At 37.5% G+C, this 20,625-nt stretch overlaps 2 protein-coding genes across 4 annotated transcripts in view; one reads left to right on the top strand and one right to left on the bottom strand.

Annotated features, from left to right (window-relative positions):
* The window catches only part of LOC110107933 (receptor-like serine/threonine-protein kinase ALE2), a 101,457-nt gene that overhangs the window by 17,016 nt on the left and 63,816 nt on the right, over positions 1-20,625 (bottom strand). The gene's annotated exons all lie outside the window — the stretch shown is intronic.
* Positions 17,524-17,910, top strand: LOC110107935. Its single transcript, XM_020838384.1, has one exon. The coding sequence runs from the start codon at positions 17,524-17,526 to the stop codon at positions 17,908-17,910; it is 387 nt and encodes a 128-aa protein (XP_020694043.1).

Raw genomic sequence — 20,625 nt, 5'->3', positions numbered from 1 at the left:
GCCAAGACCTGCTACAGTGACTGAGGTTAGGAGCTTTTTGGGATTGGCAGGTTACTACAGGAGGTTTGTTGAGGGATTTTCACAGATAGCAATGCCACTATCCAGATTGACTCAGAAAGCAGTGAAGTTTGATTGGACAGCTCAGTGTGAGGAAGCTTTTCAGAGGTTGAAGCAGTGTTTGATAACTGCTCCAGTGCTGACTATTCCCTCAGGGACAGATGGGTTTCAGCTTTACAGTGATGCCTCACATAAAGGGTTGGGTTGTGTACTGATGCAGAATGGGAGAGTCATTGCCTATGCTTCTAGGCAATTGAAGAATCATGAGAGGAATTACCCAACCCACGATCTGGAGTTAGCAGCGGTAGTTTTTGCCTTGAAGATCTGGAGGCATTACTTGTACGGAGTTCGGTGTGAAGTTTTTACTGACCACCAGAGTTTGAAGTATATCTTCACTCAGAAGGAATTGAATCTAAGGCGGAGGAGATGGCGATAACTCATAAAGGATTATGAGTTTGATATTCAATATCATCCGGGCAAAGCAAATGTGGTTGCTGATGCTTTGAGCAGAAAGAATTCAGGTAGTGCAAACTGAATGATTACACAGTAGCAGGAGTTGATAAGGAATTTGGAGAAGTTGGAGATTTCAGTGGTTCAGCCCAGTGATGCAGAAATTATAAGGTTGAATCAGACTACAATTATGTCAACCTTTCCAGAAAGGGTACGAGAAGCTTTGCCATTTGATGCCGATTTTAAGAAGATACTGGATATGGTTAGTGTGGGACACATTGAAAATTTTAAGCTTGATGCTGAGGGATTGCTTAGATATAAGGGCAGATTGTGTATTCCATATGTGGATGATTTGAGGAAAGAAGTCCTTCAAGAAGCTCATTACTCCAGTTACACCATTCACCCAGGCAGTAATAAGATGTATTAGGACTTGAAGGGAATGAAGAGAAGTGTAGCAGATACAGTATCCAAATGTATTTCATGTCAGATGGTTAAAGCTGAGCACCAGAAGCCAGGAGGATTTTTGCAGCCCTTACCCATACCTGAATGGAAATGGGAAGACATTGCTATGGATTTTGTGGTTGGCTTACCTAGATCCAGAAGAGGAAGTGATACTTTATGGGTGATTATTGATAGGTTGACTAAATCTGCACATTTTATACCTATCAAACAGTCTGATCCTGTTGAGAAATTGGCAAGTTTATATGCTGATCAGATTGTCAGATTGCATGGAGTACCTAAGACTATAGTGTCAGATCGTGCTGGGAGATTCACTTCCAAATTTTGAAAGAATGTTCAGGAAGCTTTGGGCACTAGGCTTACCTTTAGTACAACTTTCCACCCTCAGACAGATGGGCAGTCAGAAAGAACAATCCAGACTTTAGAAGATTGCTCAGATTATGTATTCTGGATTTTAATGGTAAGTGGGAGACATATGTACCCTTGATTGAATTTGCCTACAACAATAGCTTCCAAACAAGTATTGGTATGGCTCTATACGAGGCTTTGTATGGGAGAAGGTGTAAGACACCTTTAAATTGGGCTGAAACAGGAGAAAGGAAAATAATTGGTGATGATTTGGTTGATGATAATACATAAAAGATTAGATTGATCAGAGATAGATTGAGGGCAGTGCAGGACGGACAGAAGAAATATTATGATGTCAAGCACCGATCAATTGAGTTTGATGTTGGAGAGTTTGTATTTCTCAAAGTCAGTCCAATGAAGGGAGTGAAGAGGTTTGGTAAAGTAGGAAAGCTGAGTCCAAGATTTGTAGGTCCTTTTGAGATTTCAGAAAAGATTGGAAAGGTGGCCTACAGGTTGATTCTACCAGCACACATGAGTGGAGTACATAATGTGTTTCATATTTCCTCCTTAAGAAAATATATTTCAGATGAGGCTCAGAGGATTAATACTGATGTGGTAGACATTCAACCTGACTTGACTTTTGTTAACGAACCAGACAAGATTCTTGACTTTGAAGTTAAGCAGTTGAGAAGCAGAGCGATTCCTTTTGTTAAGGTGCTTTGGAAGCACAGTTTTGAGAAGGATGCCACTTGGGAGAAGGAATCAGAGATGAGGGAGACCTACCCTCACCTTTTTACTAATGTATGTTTTCCTAAGCTTGTCTTAAATTTCGAGGACGAAATTTTTATAAGGGAGGGAGAATTGTAAAACCCAAAAATGCTATTTTAGGCTTTGCACGCTATTCAAAGCGCCGCGACGAATTTTTAAGTAAGATTTTCAACGTTAACGGAATTCAACGAAATTAATTTTAGAAAATCCCTTGCAAAATTCTGAGCATTTTGATGTATAGAACTTATACATAATTTTGCCTAATTAGGGAGTTATTAATTTTTAAAGTCTCTAAATACCCATTTTACCCTCAATCGTTCCTTAAACCGAAATTGCTTAAGTGAGGGTAATATGGTCATTTAGCAAACCCCAATTCCTCTTAATAGACAAACTGAAACCCCTTCTTTCTCATTTCACGCGTGAACCGCACGAAACAAGAGGGACGGACGTCGGGCAAGGGGCGACGGGCAGCTTCGTGAGGGCACTCCGGCGACGATCTTCCGGCGAAACTTTTAGGTCACGAGAGGGTTACTCCGGTATGATTCTTTTCAAAAGAATCCGTCTCGATCTCTAGATTTTTGGAAAAGAAAATTCTATGGTTTTATAAAATTTTGGAATTTCTTCGAAATCTCTTTACGAAATCTTTAAGGAATATTTAGAGGATTGTTTTGGCAATAAAAACATAGAGATTTGAGGAGATTTTTGGAGATTTATAAGTTATGTTTTTTGACCTAAAACTTAATTTCATAAAACACCTATACGAAAATGATTTCTAAGGGTATTGGGAATGATTTTAATGCGGAAATTTTGATTTTGGATGAAAACTTTATTTTCACTAATTTTAATGACCAAATTTTGAAACAATGATTTGATGAAATTGAAGGTTTATAGATTTTTGAAAATTAGGTATTTATTAAATCTGAAAATTCATATTAATTTAATTAAATATCCTTTAAATGTTGTAAGGAATGGTTAAGGAAAAATGCCAGGTTTAGCAATTAGACTTGGGAAAGTTGATTCTATTGATGTGACACGTTTACTTTATAAACTTTTAGGTGGTGATCATTAAGGTGTGAAGTGAAAGACTTTTCGAAGAGACGTGCCGTAATTGCTTTGAGGTAGGTGTTAAGAACCCAATTAAATTTATAAGTGCTCTAAAATATTTATGCTTATAATGCAATTTCATGTAATTATTTTCTTGTCAAATATTTTATTTACTGTTAAATGTTTTGATATTTATGCTTTAAAGTACCCTACAGTTCATGCTTACATTTCATGCATTCTTGAAAAGAAATTAAGATATATGAATAAATGAAATAAATATGAAAGGAAATTGAAAGGAAATGAAAAGATTTAAATGGAATAAAATTTTTCAGGAAAAGGGGTACTTCCGGGACGGGTGATACATTTAGCATAATCATTTTGCACTTTGCATTGCATATGAAAAAGGTTAAAGAAAAGAATGAAAGGATAGCAATGTTTATGGAAAAGAAAAATGACATTTTATGTTATTACTTGTTTAATTAAATGAATTAGTTTCTAATTGTAAATGTTTTTAATTTATGCATCATATGAAATTAACTGTGCTATGAATTACCTGCTGAGCGTTGGCTCATTCCTCGTTTTGGAAATATTTTTCAGGAGAGAAGTAATGGTTGCACGACGACCTTATACTTATCGTCGTAAGGGACCTCAGGAGGAAGAAAGGTTTCATTTGTTTTTATGTTTTAAGTCTAAGTTTGAGTTTGTATCTGAGTATGAACAGTAAGTGGAGTTTATGTAATGATGTGTTCAAAGTTTTTAATGATCTTGAGACAATTGAACTGGTTGGAACTATCTGAGTTTATTGTTGTTAGTGGTTCTTTCTTATACTGGATGATGATTATGTTGTCTAATTAAAGTTTTTAATTAGAACTGTTTATGTTTTATTATAGTTTTCTGTACGACCTTTTTTGCTCCCGCCCCGTTAACTCGGGCTAGCCGGGTCGAGTCGTGACACTTCTGAACTAAACAAAGTCAGGAACTGTGTATCTGGTGATCTTGGAAATCGCAAATTGCCTACTAGCTGCTTGGAGAGCACTAAACAACAGTCTAGTAATGAACTGAAGAATGCTTGGAGTAAGAAAACAAACATAAGAGCAATTGATATAGATCTGGGTGAAGGATTCATTGAAAATGTACAACAGTTAAACTGCATACAAGGAATGAGCTGGAGAATTCAAACAGACTTCAAAAAGCATTGGTGATTAAAATTTTGCATTCCTTTCCATATCATTAGTATGGAGCTAAGGAGACAATGGGGAGTTTTTGGAAAGTTTCACTTGACCTTACTTGGTATGGGTTGGGTTCTCTGTGCTTTTGAAAATCCAGATGTTATGGATAAGGTGTTCACCACCGGGCCATGGTATGTGAATGGGAGTATAGTGGGGATGGATAGATGGTCCCCATCATTCTCTCCTACTTCCTTCAAAGGATTGACTGCACCTATATGGATTCGTATACCGAATCTTCCATTACAAAGCTGGAATGAGATCAACGTATGCAGGATTGCTTCCATGGTAGGCATTCCTTATTTGATAGACGGGAACATGTTTCAATGGGGGAGAAGAGAATTTGAAAGAGTTTGTGTCCGGGTAAAGCTTGATGAAAAACTACCCTTGGGAGTTTAGGATGAAGGAAATTTGGGTAAATTTTTCCAATGCATTGAATATGAAAGACTTCCCACATTCTGCTTTACTTGTGGGAAGTTAGGACACTTGAAAGAAAATTGCATTGAAAGAGTAGCTCCCATTCAGTCTCAAGCAGTCAGTGAAAACCAGAAGGAAAATGCAGGTTTTGGTGGAGATACTGATAAAAGCAAAACTCATGGAGATGCTCATGATTATGGAGATGAATATGGACCTTGGGTCCATGTGAATTATGGGAGAAAGAATTTAAAAAAGCCAGATTTTAAAATCTTGGAAAAACAAGTCAATAAGAAGAATGTTGTGAAGAATCTTGAAGGTCAGCTACTCAATGCTGCTGGAAGGAATGTTGAACTGCTGGAAGGAATGCTGAACTGCTGAAGGATAAAACAAATGTTGTTGGAAATACTGAAACAGTTGCTGTGTTGGAAGGAAATACTACTGAAGTAGGAAGGCCAGAAGAAGTTGGAAGGTATCTTCAATCTCTCCTGATAGATGTAGATCAGTTCAGTATAAATGAAAAGAATGTTCAATCAAATGTAAATTCCATCATTTCGGAAGTTCAGTCCAAGAAGCCCTCTGGTCTGACTTTGTCTGGTGATCTGGGAAATGGCATGGACTGCAAGCAAAATGATACTGCTTCACTGATAACAAGTATGATTGTTTAAATAATCTAAATGAGGAAGGTAAGATGGTTATTGTATCTCCTGTGGAGATCGCTGAGCAGAAGAAAGGAGGTGAGAGAGATTCAAATTATGTCAAAAGTATGAATTCTGGAGGGAATTATAAGGAAGATGGAAATTCTGTAAATAAAAAGAAAGGGGTTAAGCAATTGAAGAGCCTGGGTCCAATCAGATTAGAAGCCAGAAATAGAAGGAAGGAAGGAGATTCAAGGGAGACGGTGGGGAAATCATCCCCTCTCACCCAAAAATGACTTTATTAGTGTTTTGGAATTGTAGAGGAGACAAGAAAAAGAAGGCTTCTCTATATCTCAAGGAGGTGGTGAAAGACTATGATGTTTTGTTCGTGGGTATTTTGGAATCTAAGATGACTAGTATTGATAGCTACGATGTCAATTCTTTGATTGGTTCTGGTTGGGATCACTTTCAGGTCCCTTCGAAAGGATTGTTTGGAGGCATTGTGATAAACTTGGAGAAGCAATTTGGCATCTTTCACTGTTCTAGAATTTTCTTCCCAATATATCATTGGAGATTTGAAAGTGGCTAACAAAAGCAAATGGAGAATAGCTACTATATACAACAACAAAAATGTTTACAGGAGAAGATATCATTGGGAAAGGTTGGAAGATTATGTTAATGTTGATTTTCCTATGGTCATTGGTGGGGACTTCAACTGTATACTTTCCAAGGAGGATAAAAGGGGTGATAGAAGATTCACCTTTTCTTTGGGTCCTAAAGAGATGAAGACCTTTCTCACTTGCAATGACCTCCATGAGGTAAATTACGTTGGGCCGAAATTTACCTGGTGTAACAACCAATCGGGCAATGATCGGATCCTAGAAAGGCTAGACAAATGCTTTGTGAACTCTTGGGCCATTAATTCTAATCAAGGTTTAGTGGTAAAACATCTTCCCATAATTGCTTCAGACCATTGCCCCATTATGTTAAATAGTTTTGGAGTTCAAAATTCGGCTAAAAGAACTATTAAATATGAAGATGTTTGGTCTTCATATTCAGCTTCGGCTGCAGTGGTAAAGAAGGCTTGGGACATGAAAACTAGAGGGAGCTCAGCTCAAGTTCTCAATCAGAAAAGGAATAGGGCCTTGAAGTCTCTATTCTTTTGGAGTAGAGCAAAGTTGAAGGACTTGAATCAACAAAAAGAGAGGTTAAAGCAAGAAATTGTACAATTGCAATTAAAAGAAGCAGAGGCTGGTTTTTTATTAACCGAAGACATTTGGTGTTTAAAGACCAAAATCAGTGAACTCAATTCAACATTACTTCGCCTCAACACTTGGTGGAGGCAGCGTTCAAAAGTGAAATGGACGGCTGAAGGTGATTGCAATTCCAAATTTTTTCAATCATTTGTTAGTGCTAGAAGGAACTCAAATTTTATCTATAGCATTAAAGATGAACATAGAGGCATTGTGGAGGATCAACATCAGATTGAGAACATTTTCCTAAGATTCTTCAATGGAAAATGGGGAGAAAAAACATGTTCCTTGGACGGGTGGCCTAAACCGAAAAGAATGCTAAATGAGGAGGACAAAGCATGCTCAAGCAAAAACTTCTCTATTGAAGAAGTGGAAAAAGTGATAAAAGAATCAGTGGGATTCATTGCTCCGGGAAGTGATGGCATAACATACTCCTTTTTCAAAAAATATTGGTCTATTATCAAAGAGGATGTTTGGAATGCTTTGAACCAATTCTTCACATCAGCCAATATGTGTGAAAGTTGGAAAGAAACTACCATTGTGATGATCCCTAAAGTAAGTAATCCTTCAACCCCATTAAATTATATACCTATAAGTTTGTGCAAAACAATTTACAAGATAGCGGCAAAAGTTTTATTGAATAGAATGTCTTGCATAATTCCAAAATTAATCTCTGATGAGCAAGTGGCCTTCTTAAAAGGGAGATCAATTTCAGATAATATTCTTATAGCTCGAGAAATTTATCATAAGTTTAGAACTTCTAAATCTTCAAATGGGTTTGTTTCATTCAAAATCGATATAGAGCAAGCAAATGACTCCATGGGTTGGCCAACTCTAAACAAATCTTTGCAGTGCTTTGGATTTCCTGGTTTTTTTCTCTAAACTTATCATGGATTGTGTTATAAATCCATCTTTTGCTCTAATGATTAACGGGAATATAACTGATGAGATAAAGGCCAAGTGTGGTTTTCGTCAGGGATGTCTATTATCACCACGTTCCTATTCATTATTTGCTTTCAACTATTATCTAATGCTCTTTTGGAAGAGGACTCAATTGGCATAAAAATTAGTTCCAATGGCCCAAAGATCTCACATTTGTTTTATGCAGATGACATAGTAATCTTCTCGGATGCAAAGGTAACAAGTGTCAAGAAGATCAAAGGAATTTTGGAGGAATTATGTGGTAGAACTGGTTAGAAAATCAATGAAAGAAAATCAGTTATTTTATTTGGCAAAACGGTGAGGAGGAAAAGGAAGGCTATTTCTCACATCATGGGTTCAAATCAACCAAAGAATTTTTTTATCTACGAGTTAAGGTGGCTTTGAGAAGACTAAGGAAGATGGATTTCCAATTTGTAATTGACAAAGTATTAAAAATGTTAAATACTTGGAGTACCAAGTTCATCTCTTTGGCGGGGAAGATCACACTTGTTAAGTCGGTATTGCTCTCAATCCCATCCTTCCAATCTACTCATTCTCTGATTCCAATTAGTACTTTGAATGAGATTGATAAGCTTTGTAGAAATTTTATTTGGAGGAAGATGAATGGAGGTCTAGGACTTCATTATATGAGTTGGAATAATATGTGTAAACCTTTGGAGAATGGTGGCCATGGATTGCACTCTTATTCTACCAAAATGGGATCTTTAAGAGCAAAGCTTGCTTGGAAATATGTACAGGATAAAGACTCTATGTTAAATAAATGCTTATACCCGAAATATGGCAAAATCTGGGATCAAACTGCTGGTGGAAAATCTTGTTCGCCGGCTTGGAAACTTTCAAGGATGGAGGTAGGTGTCTTAAAAAGATAGTGAGATGGAAGATAGCAAATGGGGAGTCAATTGATATCTTCAATGATATATGGATCATGGACAAGAGCCTTAACAGGTGGCCAACATTCGTCGGGAGCATAGACTGCAATGTTAAAACTGTTAATGACTTTATATTGGAAGGAAGTTGGAATGTTGCTGAGATGAAGAAATACTTTGGAGATGAGCTAATAGAGAGAATTTGTAAAGTTCAAGTTTTTTCAAATCGTCAGAATGACGAACTGGAGCTCATTCAAGAAGGTTCGGGTAAGTCTATTTCAGCAATGGCTTATTCGGCGGGAAATCAACATTTTGAAGAATACAAGTTTTGGAAGTGTTTGAAGAAAGCAAAGCTGAATGCAAGGGTGGAAACATTCTGGTGGAGGTTATTAAATAACGCTTTACCAACTTTCAGCTTCTTATCATATAGAAGATTGCTTCCTAACAGCTGCTGTCCAAGGGGATGCAATGAAGCAGAAGATATGGAGCATTTGACAGTGAGTTGTAAGAAACTGAATGAGGCTATTTTGCTTTTAAATCAATGGGGGTTTATGATACCAACGGCTACCTGCTTTGAAGATCGCCGGAGTTGGATGAGGAGTATAAATCCTTTTATGTTAAACATCTTCTGCAACATTGTTTACTTCACATGGAAATGGAGGAATGAGTTAATCCACGGAAAATCTGAAAGATCGGTTGTTTATATAGCTTCCGAATCTGTCAATTATGCAGCTGTTCATAAAGCTTTCGAATGCAGCACTTCGGGAAGGTTGAATGTCAATCAGCAATTGCTGTTGGACAAAGCTTGGCATCCTCCTCCACCCAATTGGATCAAAGTGAATGTTGATACAGCTTTGTTATCTTCTTGCAAAGGAGGAATTGGTGGAGTATTCAGAGATTATAAAGGGAAGTTCCTTTTTGCTTTTGGTAAAACTTGTGAACATTGGAATAGTGCTTATTTGGAGCTTCTTGCTATGAAGACCATTAAAGAGATGATAAAAGAATGGATGATGGATTATAAAGGCATCATGATAGAAGGAGACAATGCAAATGTAATCAAGTTCATTCAAAATTCTTACAAAAAAGATGGGAATAACTTTGAAGAGTTTTCTTTTATTAAAGATTTTAGTTATGTAATCTTTAATTGTATAGATAGGAGTGATAATTAATTAGCGGACTTATGTACTAACTATGCCATTTTTTTTTTCTTTTTGTTGGGATGATTTAGTTCTCAATAAGGTTCCTCCTTGATTTATTGAACTATTGAAGGAGGAATCGGTAGGTGATGGTGTGTAGTTGCTTTCTTTTTTTTTTCTCTAGCTTTAATGCAATTATTGCTTTATCAAAAAAAATTGAAGGGAGAAAGCAATGGCAGCGAGAGAGAACTCATTTTCAGCCCAAAGAAGGAGAAGACGGCAGCTAGGGAAGGCAAAATCTCTTCTTCTTTCTATTTTGGCTCCAAGAAACGAATGCAAGGAGGAAGTGACTTGGTCGACCCTCCCTCTTGGCTAGGCACATGCAAGGCCACCATCGGCCTCTTCTTCCACTTGGACGAGCTGCACGCATGGGGCGAACCTCCCTCTCTCACCCTCTTTCTCTTTGCCTAGGACGGACTAGACACGACGCAAGCAAGGGGAGCCGATCTCCCCTCTTCGCTCTCCCTCTCTTTCTCTCGCTCGGGACGGACTGGACACGGGGGAGCCAAATGGCTCCCCCTCTCTCCTTTGCGTGCTCTTAAAGAGCACAAGCAGCAGCAAGGCACCGCCCAAATGGACCAATGTCGCTCCCTCGTTGCGCGAATCGAAGAATTTACCACTCGAGTGGATTCTCTGACAGATTTGACACAAATTTTGGTGGGATTTGAGGTGAGATCTCAGCCCTATATCTCAAATTTTGAGACTCAATCTAACACAAATTGACTGATTTAGGCTGAAATTGAGTTCGAATTGAACTCGACTAGGATCGATTTGGGTCCGACCGAGTTAATTTCATGAAATTAAACTCAAATTGGCGTCGAATTGCGTCAAATTTGGCTCGACGGGGTTTGATTTGATTTGATTCAATTTAAATTTAACTAAATTTAATTTAATTTAATTTAATTCAGACTAATTTGACGAAAATAAAATTCAATTTCAACAAATCGGGGTCCGATTTCGCTTCGACGGCATTCAATTATGTGGGTCGAGCACTATCGAGCATAGTCGGGCTCGAGTCGACTTGATCCGGGGCTGGAATTTTGTTGATGTGAAAATATATATCAACAAAAGGACCCCCAATATGTCTGGTGAACTAACAGAAGTACGCTACACATATTAGCGTTGACCGAATAATAATCAAACGAGATCTTCCAAATCAAATAGGGTATGATCTGAAAGAGAAAGAAAGATCTACGAAAGCCTAAACTTGGATTTAGGCAAGATCTACAAAGATAAGGAGATTTCTTCCTATCACCTTAAGGAAATAGTTTAAGATTACTCTTGGAAGAGAATTTAAAAGAATTATAACAACTTCTAAAGGGGTTTCTAAAGACATTTGATATTTTTAGAGAGGATTTGACAAGAATAGAAATATTTTGGCAACTTCTACAGAGATTCTAGAGATATTTGGCATTTCTAGAAATGATTTAACTTAGTTAGAAGTATTTAGACAACTTCTAAGAGGCTTTTAGAGATGATGGGTATCTCTAGAAAGATTTTTTATCAATTAGAAGTATTTTGACAACTTTCAAAAGAGATTTTTAAGGATATTTGATATCTTTAGAAAGAAGTTGATTTGATTAGAAGAAATTTGATAACTTCTAAAAGAGATTAGGGATATCTTTATATCACCTAAAAGATTAGGGGTACTTTGGCCACCTCCTATAAGTTCAAGGATAATTTTGGCTATCACTTGAAAAGAGATTAGAGACATTTGGAGTCTTTAAGAGGGTCTTAGGGATATTTTGCTATCTCCTAAAAATTGGAGGCATTTTGGATACCACCTAAAGGGCTCTCAAATATATTTTCATTATCACTTGAGAAGGGTTAGGAACATTTGTTGTTTTCTAAAGATCAAAAGGCATTTGACACCTATTGGAAAGCTCTAAGAGGTATTTTGGCAACCACCTAGAGGTAGAGCTCATCTTATTTTGGTAAGATAAGACTCAAGAATGTTGAGGGTAAGTGTATTTTGGCTACTACTTAAACCTTGAAGGTATTTGGCATAAGGTTATCTATTTTGACTAGATAAACCTCAACATTTGGGAAGACTAAAGGGTGTTTTAGCAACCATTAAAAGTCAAAACTTAGATAGATCTATTGGTGTTCAATTTGGGTATAACAAGATCTAAAGGAATGAGCTAGGAGTGACCTTGGAAGATTTGAATTCTACCTAAACTCAGAAATTGATGAGGAGACTCCTATTTGGGGATGTCTATACTTAGTATTTGGTACTAAGATTTGCATTTAACTTTCATTTGGAGAAACATAAATTTGAACTTTCCTTCATTTGGAGAAAGAAAAAGATGAACTTTCTTTTGGAGAAAGAACTTGATTTTCCTTTTAGGAAAAATTGTATTTTCTTTCCTTTTGGGGAAAGATGAACTTTCATTCCTTTTGGGGGAAGGATGAAAGATTTGAATGTTTGAACCGAGGTTTTGATAATCCAGACCCAATCCACAACCAGATTGAATGAACATTTCTGCTTAGAACTCTGCTTGAGCAGCACAAAGCATTTTTCTTTTTCTTTCATTGTTGGTTTGGGCCAACAGAGCTTCACGAGTCATTTGACATTGCAGTGAAGAAAACAAACGGCCTCATTATGATAGGAGAGACCAGAACTGATGGGAACATGAGACAGCGTTTTATACTATCGAAAGCCCCTTTGGTAGCTATCATCCTAATAGACTTCTGAGTCCTTTGAAAGGAATTTTTATTTGGTCTGGTGTCCTGGTGTAGCTTTACATCCGAACAGCTATTATCTGGCGCCACGTAGCAGCCCAAAAACCCGAGGAAAACCCATCTAATTCTAGAGATGATGCATGTGTTTTAAACTATTGCAGGTCGGCCCAACGTAGTGTATATGAATTGGGCACGAAAAGTTAAAAATACGCGCCTTCTTTACAAATATATTAACCTTTTGGCGTATATTTCTAAAGACGTTATACAGTTTTTAGGGTTTATATATGAGGAGATGGAAGATTCGAAAATGGTTTTCTCTTTGGAAGACTTCGAAGATTTTGAGGAAACTGTAGGGACGTCTAATGTTGATGAAGATTTTTCTGATTTATTACAAGTAATTTCTTATTTATAATGATTGATGAAGTTTTTTCTTATTTTTTGTTACTTCATTATGGATATATCTTGTTATCAACGTATATGACGCCTAACAAAATCCGAACCGAGAAATACTTCGATTATGTATAACCCTGTACTAAGCTTAATCATGAGTAACAATGTGTACCGAGTTTAACGTTTGACACAACTTGGTACAAATCGATACTTTTAGGTATTGCTCGGTATGAACTCATTGCACAGAAGTACCGAGCAAATCAAACATCAGAGTAAATAGTACCGATCTTAGTAGAGAGAATATAAGACATATGAACTTATTGGTACTGCTCAGTACTGATAGGTATCGCTCGATATAAGATCATTGTACATTGGTACCGTGTAGATCCAAGGTATTACTTCCTAATATCGATCAAAAAACCTACTCAGTATTAAATCGATATTGACTTGTACATGTAATGCTAAACTGACAGTATGAAATACGTGAATTTTTTTTCATAGGGTGTTTACAACTCTGAGAAGGAAGCATATGATAAATATTGCAGTACGCGCATTCTCATAGATTTAGTGTTCGGAAAGAGCATCACTCGTTCTGGCCAAATTCAAGGAAAATCAAATCAAAGGATTTTGTGTGTTCCAAAGCAGGATTCAAGGAGTCTGACAAGAATATAAAGGTTAAATATCAAAAAACATGTATAAGAACTAGATGTCCAGTCATAGTTAGATTTTCGGTTAGTGAAGATGAGATTTGGATGGTGAATAAATCCATAGAGAGTCACAATTACGAACTGGCTAGGCCGGATGATCAACATTTGCTTATGTCATCTAGAAACATCAGTGATGAGAATGCATCTGTTATAAAATCTATGTCAGAAGCCGGGATAAGAACAATTAATGCATTTACATACTTATGCGATGAAGTGGGAGGTGTAGGTAATTTGGGGTTCACAAAGAGGAATGCATACAACTATATTCAAAAAGAAATAAGAGCCAAAATTAAGAATGGGGACACCAATTCACTAATCAAGTTGTTTAAAGAACAGGCAGCTGATGACAACATGTTTACTTGGGATGTGCAAACTGACGAAAAGGATAGGTTGTTGAATTTTTTTTGGGTTAATGGGCTGGGGAGAATTGATTATGACTATTTTGGGGATGTGATTATTTTTATACAAGCTATCGTTTAAATAAATATAACTTAGTATGTGTCCTTACTGTTGGAGTGAATAATCACTGGTAAAATATTCTATTAGGTATGGCTTTTTATCTGAGGAGACAATTGAGTCTTCTACCTGGCTATTTAGAATATTTTTAAGAATTATGAATAACAAACATCCCATAATTATATTTATCGATCATGACCAAGCAATGGCTAGGGCAATAGAGATTGCATTACCTAATACACAGCATAGGTTGTGCCAATGGCATATGTACAAGAAGGCTCCTTCCAAAGTCTTGTGCTTTAACAATAACAATAAAGAGAAATGTCTATTTTATTATTGTTTCAGCAAGTGTGATTCTGTGGAGGAGTTTGAGAGAAAGTGGAATGAAATGATCACAGAAGGGAACCTCCAGAACCATCAATGGTTGAATGATCTGTACAAAATCAGGGAGAAGTGGTCTACAACATCCAAAAAAAATTATTTTAACCTTGGCATTTTATCTACACAACGTAGTGAGTCCACCAATCAAGTATGACATGGATATTCCAAGCCAACAAGTATTGTCACTGAGTGTTTCCTGGGGTTGGAAAAGGTGATGAAGACTTGGCGTAGGAATGAACAAGAAGAAGATTTTAGATGTAGTCAAATAGATATGCAACCTTATATGAAAAATAGTTCAATATTAAAGCAAGATGCCCAATTTTATTCGAGAAAGTTGTAATCACTTTTTGAAGAGTTCTTACATAGACTCGGTGGACTGTGCATTGAACATTCTTCACCGGATTTATCTACATTTTCCGTCAAGAACATAGATAACTCATTTGAGTGACACAAGTGGATTGTTAATTTTAATTCTTCAAAAGAAACCATACAATGCAGCTGTGCAAAGTTCGAGATGATGGGTATATTATATTCTCATTACATGAGAGTTATGAGGCAGTTAGATATTGTTAATATCCCTGTAAAATATTTACTCCCAAGATGGTCAGCCAGAGCTCGAAAAGATTAATATTTTGGAGGTAAAATCCCATGTATAGGCAATAATGTGTGCGAACCGATTGTGGGGTCCTATAACATGATGTTCAGAAATTATATTTGATGATTTGCATATCAAATTAGCACTGAAGCACATGGTAATAAGGAGGCTAAAAAATGTGTGATAAATGTGATGAGTACAATGGCTGGAAAAGTACATTTCATCAAGGCAAAAAAATAATCCCATGTCTAGGGCCGGCAATAAAACTATTAAAGATCCTGTGAAGTGTCGGCCAAAGGGCATCTCAAATGTAAGATTGAAGGATCACTGGGAGAAAAGGAAGAGCAAAAAAGTGAAACCCGCAGAGAGGAATCCTCCTTCAAGCATACAGTTTACACCTGGAGAAATAGGCAGTCAATCGTCTTTTATGAAGAAGAATGATGGAAGTTTAAGGCTTTGCATAGACTAAAGAGAATTGAACAAGCTGACAATAAAGAATAAATACCCTCTTCCGAGAATTGATGATTTGTTTGATCAGTTAGAGGGTGCCTCTGTGTTTTCCAAGATAAACTTGAGATCAGGATACTCTCAGCTTAAGATCAGAGAAGAGGACATAGCAAAGACAGCGTTCAACACTAGATATGGGCATTATGAATTTGTGGTGATGCCATTTGTACTTACAAATGCCCCTGCAGTGTTTATGGACCTTATGAACAGAATCTTCAAGCCATTTATGAATCTATTTGTGATAGTGTTCATCGATGATATATTGGTGTATTCTCCAAATGAAGAGATTCATGCAAATCACTTGAGGATGGTGTTAAATGCATTGAAAGGGAATGAATTGTATGTTAAGTTCTCCAAATGTGAGTTTTGGTTGAAGAGTGTGAACTTTTTGAGACATGTGATCAGCAATGGAGAGATCTTTGTGGATCAGCACAAGGTACAAGCTATAGCAGATTGGCTACGGCCCACTACTGTGACGGAGATCAGAAGCTTTTTGGGTTTAGCTGGTTACTACAAAAGATTTGTTGAGGGGTTTTCTCGAATAGCTATGCCCTTATCTAGATTGACCCAAAAGGCAGTAAAGTTTGTATGGACAGATCAATGTGAAGAGGCTTTTCAAAGGCTGAAACAGTGTTTGATGACTGCTCCAATGCTTACTTTTCCTTCGGAGACAGATGGATTTCAACTTTATAGTGATGCTTCTCTTAAAGGGTTGGGTTGTGTACTAATGCAGAACGGAAGAGTCATTGCCTATGCTTCAAGGCAACTGAAAAATCATGAAAGAAACTATCAAACCCATGATTTGGAGTTAGCTGTAGTGGTTTTTGCCCTGAAGATATGGAGACATTACTTGTATGGAGTTAAGTGTGAAGTATTTACTGATCTCCAGAGTTTAAAATACATCTTCACACAGAAAGAGTTAAATTTGAGGCAGAGGAGATCGTTGGAGCTTATTAAGGACTATGATTTGGATATTCAATATCATTCAGGCAAAGCAAATGTAGTAGCGGATGCCTTAAGCAGGAAGACTTCTAGTGCCGGTTGGATGACTATACAACAGCATGAGTTGGTAAGAGATTTGGAGAAGTTAGAGATTTCAATAGTCCAGCCCAATGATGCAGAGTTTATGGCCTTGAATCAGATGATCATTCAATCCACATTGAAGGATAGGATAAGGGAAGCTTTGCCACGAGATGCAGAATTTGAGAAAGTCCTAAATTTCGTGAAGGTTGGCCACATGGAGGAGTTTGAGCTTGATGAGGATGAGCTACTATGGTATAGAGGCAGAATTTGCATCCCTGATGTTGGAGATTTGAGAAAGGACATGCTTCAAGAAGCTCCCTATTCAAATTCTACAATTCACCCAGGAAGTAACAAGATGTACCAAGATTTGAAGGAATACTTTTGGTGGCCCAGGGATGAAGAGAAGTGTAGCAGAAATGGTGGCTAAGTGTACAGTTTGCCAGATGGTTAAGGTAGAACATCAAAAGCCAGGAGGTTTATTGCAGCCTTTACCCATACCGGAATGGAAGTGGGAAGACATAGCCATGAATTTTGTAGTTGGTTTACCCAGGTCCAGAAATGTTCATGATGTTATATGGGTGATAATTGATAGGTTAACCAAGTCGGCACACTTTTTACCTATCAAACAATCTAATGTTGTTGAGAAGTTGGCAAGTGTTTATGTTAATGAGATTGTTATACTTCATAGTGTACTAAGATCGATAGTATCAGATAGAGATGGGAGATTCACCTCTAGATTGTGGAGGAAGATTCAAGAGGCAATGGGCACTAGACTTACTTTCAGTACAGCCTTTCACCCTCAAACAGATGGTCAATCAGAGAGGAGTATTCAGACTTTAGAGGATTTACTCAGATTGTGTACTTGATTTTGGTGGCAAATGGGAGACACATTCCTCTGATAGAATTTGCTTATAACAACAGTTTCCAATCAAGTACAAGTATGGCACCTTATGAAGTTTTGTAAGGAATGAAGTGTCGAACTCCTTTATGTTGGGCATCATTGGAGCTGATTTAGTAGATGATGCTACTGAAAAGCTAAGACTGATTCGTGACAGATTGAAGGCAGTGCAAGATAGACAGAAGAAGTTGAGTTTGATGTTGGAGAGTTTGTATTCCTCAAGATGAGCCCTATGAAAAGTATGAAGAGATTTGATAAAATTGATAAACTGAGTCCAAGATATGTTGGCCCTTTTGAAATATCAGAGAGAGTTGGAAGTGTGTCCTACAGATTGGTTTTGCCATCTCATATGAGTGGAGTACATAACATCTCTTCTTTGAGGAAATATATTGCAGATGAAGCTCTGAAGATCAGTACTGAATCAATAGATATCCAACAATATCTGACATTTGTAGAAGAACCTGAGAAGATCATAGATTATGACATTAAGCAGCTTCGAAGCAGAGAGATTCCTTATGTTAAAGTTCTTTGGAAGCATGGATCTGAAAAAGATGCTACTTGGGAGAAGGAATCAGAGATGAGGGAGAGCTACCCTCACCTTTTTTACTAAGGTATGATTTCTTAAGCTTGTCTTAAATTTCGAAGACGAAATTTTTATAAGTGAGGGAGAATTGTAAAACCCGCAAAATGCCATTTTAGACCTCGCACGCATTTCAAAGCGCCGCGACGAGTTTTAAGTAAAAAATTCGAAGTCGTCAGAATTCGACGCAATAAATTTTATAAAATAGAGCGCAAAATTCTGATCGTTTTGATGTATAGAACATATATCAAATTTTGAGAATTTTGAGAGTTCAGTTTCCGGAAAGTTCTAAATGACATTTTTGCCCTTGGTAACCTTTGAAGGGAGGAGAGTTTAAGTGAGGGCACAAAGGTAAATTGTGCAATTATGAGAACATTTCCATTCTAAATAGGAGACCGAAACATTTCGGTCGCCCATTCACTTCATGCGGCCCGAACCGAACGAGAGAGGGGGAGCGCGGGGGTAGAGGCGATTCCGACGAGCTTGGGAGCGGTTTCCGGCAGCCATTCATGGAGGAGCACGTAGGAAAATCCAAGGGAAGACTAAAGCATGTGTTTTGCTTGAGTTTCCTCCTTCCCTTGAGTTTTCCCTAAGAAATGAAAACTAGGGTTTGAGAAAACTTTGATTTTCTTTAAGAATTTTAATGGGAGATTGTTATGGAATGATTAGGAGATATTTTTATACTAAGAATGTGATTTTATTTAGAATATTTTGAGTTGGTGAAATTTAGGGTTTTACTTAAAATGGATTTTCTTTGGAAATGCCTTCTTAAGAATAATTCCTAATGCCATCGGAAAGCTTCTAATAGAAGAATATTGTAAGAATGATGAAAGTTTTGAGTTTTGAAATTTAGGGTTTTTCCCTAATTAAGAAATTTTTTATCCCTATGATTTTTATCAGTATTTGGGAGGATTTTAGGGGCTAAATTATGGATTCTATTTGAAATACAAGATTTCCTAATTTTTTATTTAATAAATTCCGAAAATTGAAGATATTTTATTCATGTTTTGAGTATAAGGAGAGGTGTGGCATGCTTAAAACCTAAGAGTTTTTGACTAAACCCTAATTTAGAGAAAATGTGAGTGAGAGATATCATAAATGATGTAGGGGTTTAACTTGAAAGCGTAGTTATGACATTAGGAAGAACCCTTTTATTACCTTAGATTAAGGATTTAGAAAAATGTGTAGGGACTAGTTACTTATACATTTTTGTATGTCTCTTCTAGATTTTAACCGTGTGGAAGGAAAGGACTTGATCGGGCAAACGAAAGAGGGGCACGAATTGAGGTAGGTGGAATGGGCTTTCTTAAAAATTTAGACAATCTCTTTTCATTGCAATTACATAGAAATGACAAATTCTTTTATGCTCATTATGAAACTTTTATAGCTCATGTTCCCTTGTAAGTTTATGGACACTTGAAACAAATGCAAAGTTTCTCTTTATACAAATCTTCATTGTGGATCCCCTATACGCGCTCTTGTAGCATGGTGGGGGGAAATCCGGTGAGATAGGTGCGACGAGGCGGGTAAGCCCTATACATGCTCTTGTAGCGTGGTGGGGACAGTCCTCAACCTCGACATCGGCGCCAACGACTGCTACGCAAAGGTATGATGTTCCAAATCTCATTCTCGGTGTTTGCAGCGGACTGGAGAACCACCTATACGTGCTCTTGTAGCACGGTAAGAGGGAGCCCGGTGCGACGCATACGGCGAGATGGGTAAGCCCTATACACGCTCTTGTAGCGTGATGGGGAGGGTCACTGGTGTTCTCGTACTGTACTGCTGAAGGCCCCATACACGCTCTTGTAGTGTGGTGGGATGAAAAGATGTACGGCCGCGGTGTCTAAGGACACCTACCATACACGCTCGAGTAGCGTGGTGGGAAGGCCCAGCTCCCCTACATTTCCCCCAAACGGGGGATATGCCGGGGTGCTGCAAAATTTTCGCTGAAATACACAAAGCCTGAACAATATAAAGAGAACATTTGAGCAGCAGCAATACGAAGGACAACATAGGACTTGTACTTGAACAGAAGTGCACAGAACTTGAACTAAATGTGCAGAGGTCTTGTATGAACAGCAGGGGACTTGAACTTGAGCTCGAATTGAAGACTATTGAACAAAGCTAAATGAACTAAATTGAAATCATATACAAGTGAACTCTAACATGAATCGAACAAGGTTTCATAAGACTTGAACTCAAATGAGAACTTCATTGAAATAGAACCTGAACTCAAATGAAACACAACAGATTTGAACTCAAAGCAGAAGCTTGTGAACATTGAATTTGAGTGGGACTATAAAGTCAATGCACTATACCTGTAAGAAATAGCAGATAACTGCAAGGTGCACGAATACTACCCACATGTAGCAATCAAAGACCCGCCACAAAAACAACATCTACCCTGTAGATTGAGAGGGTGATGTTGGCAATTGATGAATAAATACCTCAAGACATACGGATAACAAATGATTATCAAAATGAGTTACCACAAATGATGATCAATCATCAGTACCTGAATATATGATACACAATGAATGATGCTGATAGATACAGTGGACTTCTACAAACAATCCTTACAATTTTGCCTATAGATTGAGAGGGCAACACTGCAAATGATAATAGAAGACTCATCCCCTGTAAACAAGTACAATCAGCAAACCCACCTGAGATTGGTGACATGTGGATATGATGCAGAAAATAATGGCTCTCCTACGAACACTTCTAGGAAGTCATAGTGGATAC

This window comes from Dendrobium catenatum, unplaced genomic scaffold (genome assembly GCF_001605985.2).
Source record: "Dendrobium catenatum unplaced genomic scaffold, ASM160598v2 fragScaff_scaffold_1050, whole genome shotgun sequence".
NCBI classification, from domain to species: domain Eukaryota; kingdom Viridiplantae; phylum Streptophyta; class Magnoliopsida; order Asparagales; family Orchidaceae; genus Dendrobium; species Dendrobium catenatum.
The sequence above is the reverse complement of the archived record's forward strand: the minus strand, read 5'-3'. Positions and strand labels throughout refer to the sequence as shown.